General features: G+C 57.6%; 1 protein-coding gene across 1 annotated transcript; it reads right to left on the bottom strand.

Moving 5' to 3' along the window:
* Window positions 1-436: 436 nt before the first annotated feature.
* LOC136468861 (uncharacterized) lies at window positions 437-760 on the bottom strand. The gene has a single exon (XM_066467273.1). It carries the CDS (start codon window positions 758-760, stop codon window positions 437-439), a length of 324 nt encoding a protein of 107 aa, XP_066323370.1.
* Between the last annotated feature and the right edge of the window lie 1,137 nt (window positions 761-1,897).

Raw genomic sequence — 1,897 nt, 5'->3', positions numbered from 1 at the left:
GGTGTTTATTTGGATCTTATTCAAGTTGGGACTTGATTGGGAACAGGCAGCGCGAAGGAAGTTTGAAGATTTGCTGGAAAAGGTGCACCGGACGCTGCACCGGACGCTGCTGTCCAGCGTCCGGTCAGTTCATAGGAGGTGAACTGCTGTTGAAGGAGTGACCGGACGCTGCGTCTATGCGCCCGGTCAGAAAGGGTTCAACGTCTGGTCGATTGGAGGAAGATCAAATTGTACTGACCGGACCCTGCCTGCGTCCAGTCATGGACCACCGGACGTGTCCGGTCCTAATTCCAAAGGATTTGGACCTCTCTGGAATCGACCGGACGCTGGGTGGTAGCGTCCGGTCGCTACCACCGGAGCGTCCGGTCAGTGGATCTCGCGCGACTTCAAGTCTCTTTCCCGTTTCCTTTTCTGTCGCGTTTGGGGGATTATTTATTCAAGCCTTCATATTCTTCTTCCTTGCCCTAGCCCGAGCAGCCACCAGCCACATGCCGCCGTAGCCTAGTCGCGCGCCACCGGCCTCCTCGCCAGCCGCGCCGCCGCAGCCTCGCTCGCCAGCCCCAGCCCGAGCAGCCGCGTCGCCGCAGTCCCTCGTGCCGTCCCTCGCGCCACAGCGGTCGGCCCCCACGCCAGCCTCGCGCCGCGCGTCTCCGTGTCCCTGCCCCACACCAGCACCGGCCTGTCGCAGCCAAGCGCCGCCGAGCTCCAGCCCTGCCTCACCTCTGCAGCACCACGCCGGCCACCTCGCGCCGAAGCTCATCGTTCCACCGGTGCCAAAGCTGTAAATCTTCACGCCAAGTGCTCTTGCCCTATCCTCCCATTGGTTGGTAAGGCGAGTTCTGCGTTTCAATCTTGATCTCCAATTGTGATCTAGATCAATTCTAAATGCACTGATTTCCAATTGCATTCAGGGCGTTTGACCTAACCCTAGCCCGGTTCCGAGGATCCCCCGCGTGACATCTTATCTCTTCTCGGTTCGCTGTTTGTCAGGTAGAAAGCCATTCGATTCAATTTCGCATCTACATTGCTTTCTCTGCTAGGGTTTCGTATCTATTAGACATATGGTATTTATTTGTATATCCATCTATTCTATCATGCAGCGAGTCGGTTCCGTTGTGGTTCAATTGGCAGTTGGCAGTTAACTCGGAGCCAAGCTCGCGAGTAAGGATCGAGGCCAAGCCTCGAAAGCGGCAGTATTGACAGTTGATCTCCATCAGCGGTAGTTTACCATCTTGTCAGCTCAGATGGCTCGCACCAAGAATGTTGGTGGTGGCCCAGGTGATGATGATCGGAGGCCCCCGCCTCGTCAGCCAGCCGGATCCAAGGGCAAATCAACCAAGCAAGTAACATCCAAGAAGCGGAAGTACCCTGACGCAGAGACAGCTAGAGCAGCAGCTGTTGCAGAGGCCGTAGAGCGTGCCGAGAGAGGTGGCACCCGCAGCGGAGTTGTCATTGCAGATCAGCCAGTTTCACCCGCAGTCAGAGCTACGATTGAGGAGGTTGAGCGTCGTCACGGTAGTCCAGCTGGGACTGCCACGCTTGCAGGACGACGGGTTGCCATTGAGGAGGGTCCGTCAGCACAGCAGCAACCTCCACCAGTAGAGCCTCAGCCAGCCCAGGAGACTTAGGAGAGTCAGGAGACCGAGCCGGCACCTCAGCTACGCCGCTCGAGTCGTACCAGTGCTACAGTTCCACCGAGGCCAGCTATACAGCGTAGGGGTTCACGCCCTCTGCCCAGACCATAGGGTCCGCCTCCAGTGGTTCACCTTGACTTGAGGGCCGCTACAGCCAGGCAGGTTCAGCAGCTGCGGTTTGTTGAGTTTGAGGTTTGGTTTCCTCCAAGGAGGGATGAGAGAGCAGCTGAGGGGTTCTACACGCCACTGCAGGAGGATTTCTA

This window comes from Miscanthus floridulus, chromosome 8 (genome assembly GCF_019320115.1).
Source record: "Miscanthus floridulus cultivar M001 chromosome 8, ASM1932011v1, whole genome shotgun sequence".
NCBI lineage: Eukaryota > Viridiplantae > Streptophyta > Magnoliopsida > Poales > Poaceae > Miscanthus > Miscanthus floridulus.
This window is presented reverse-complemented; position numbering and strand designations above follow the sequence as displayed.

Bases quoted from the DNA above. Each gene is read 5' to 3' on its own strand.
- LOC136468861 (XM_066467273.1), bottom strand. From the start codon at position 760: ATGAGCTTCGGCGCGAGGTGGCCGGCGTGGTGCTGCAGAGGTGAGGCA.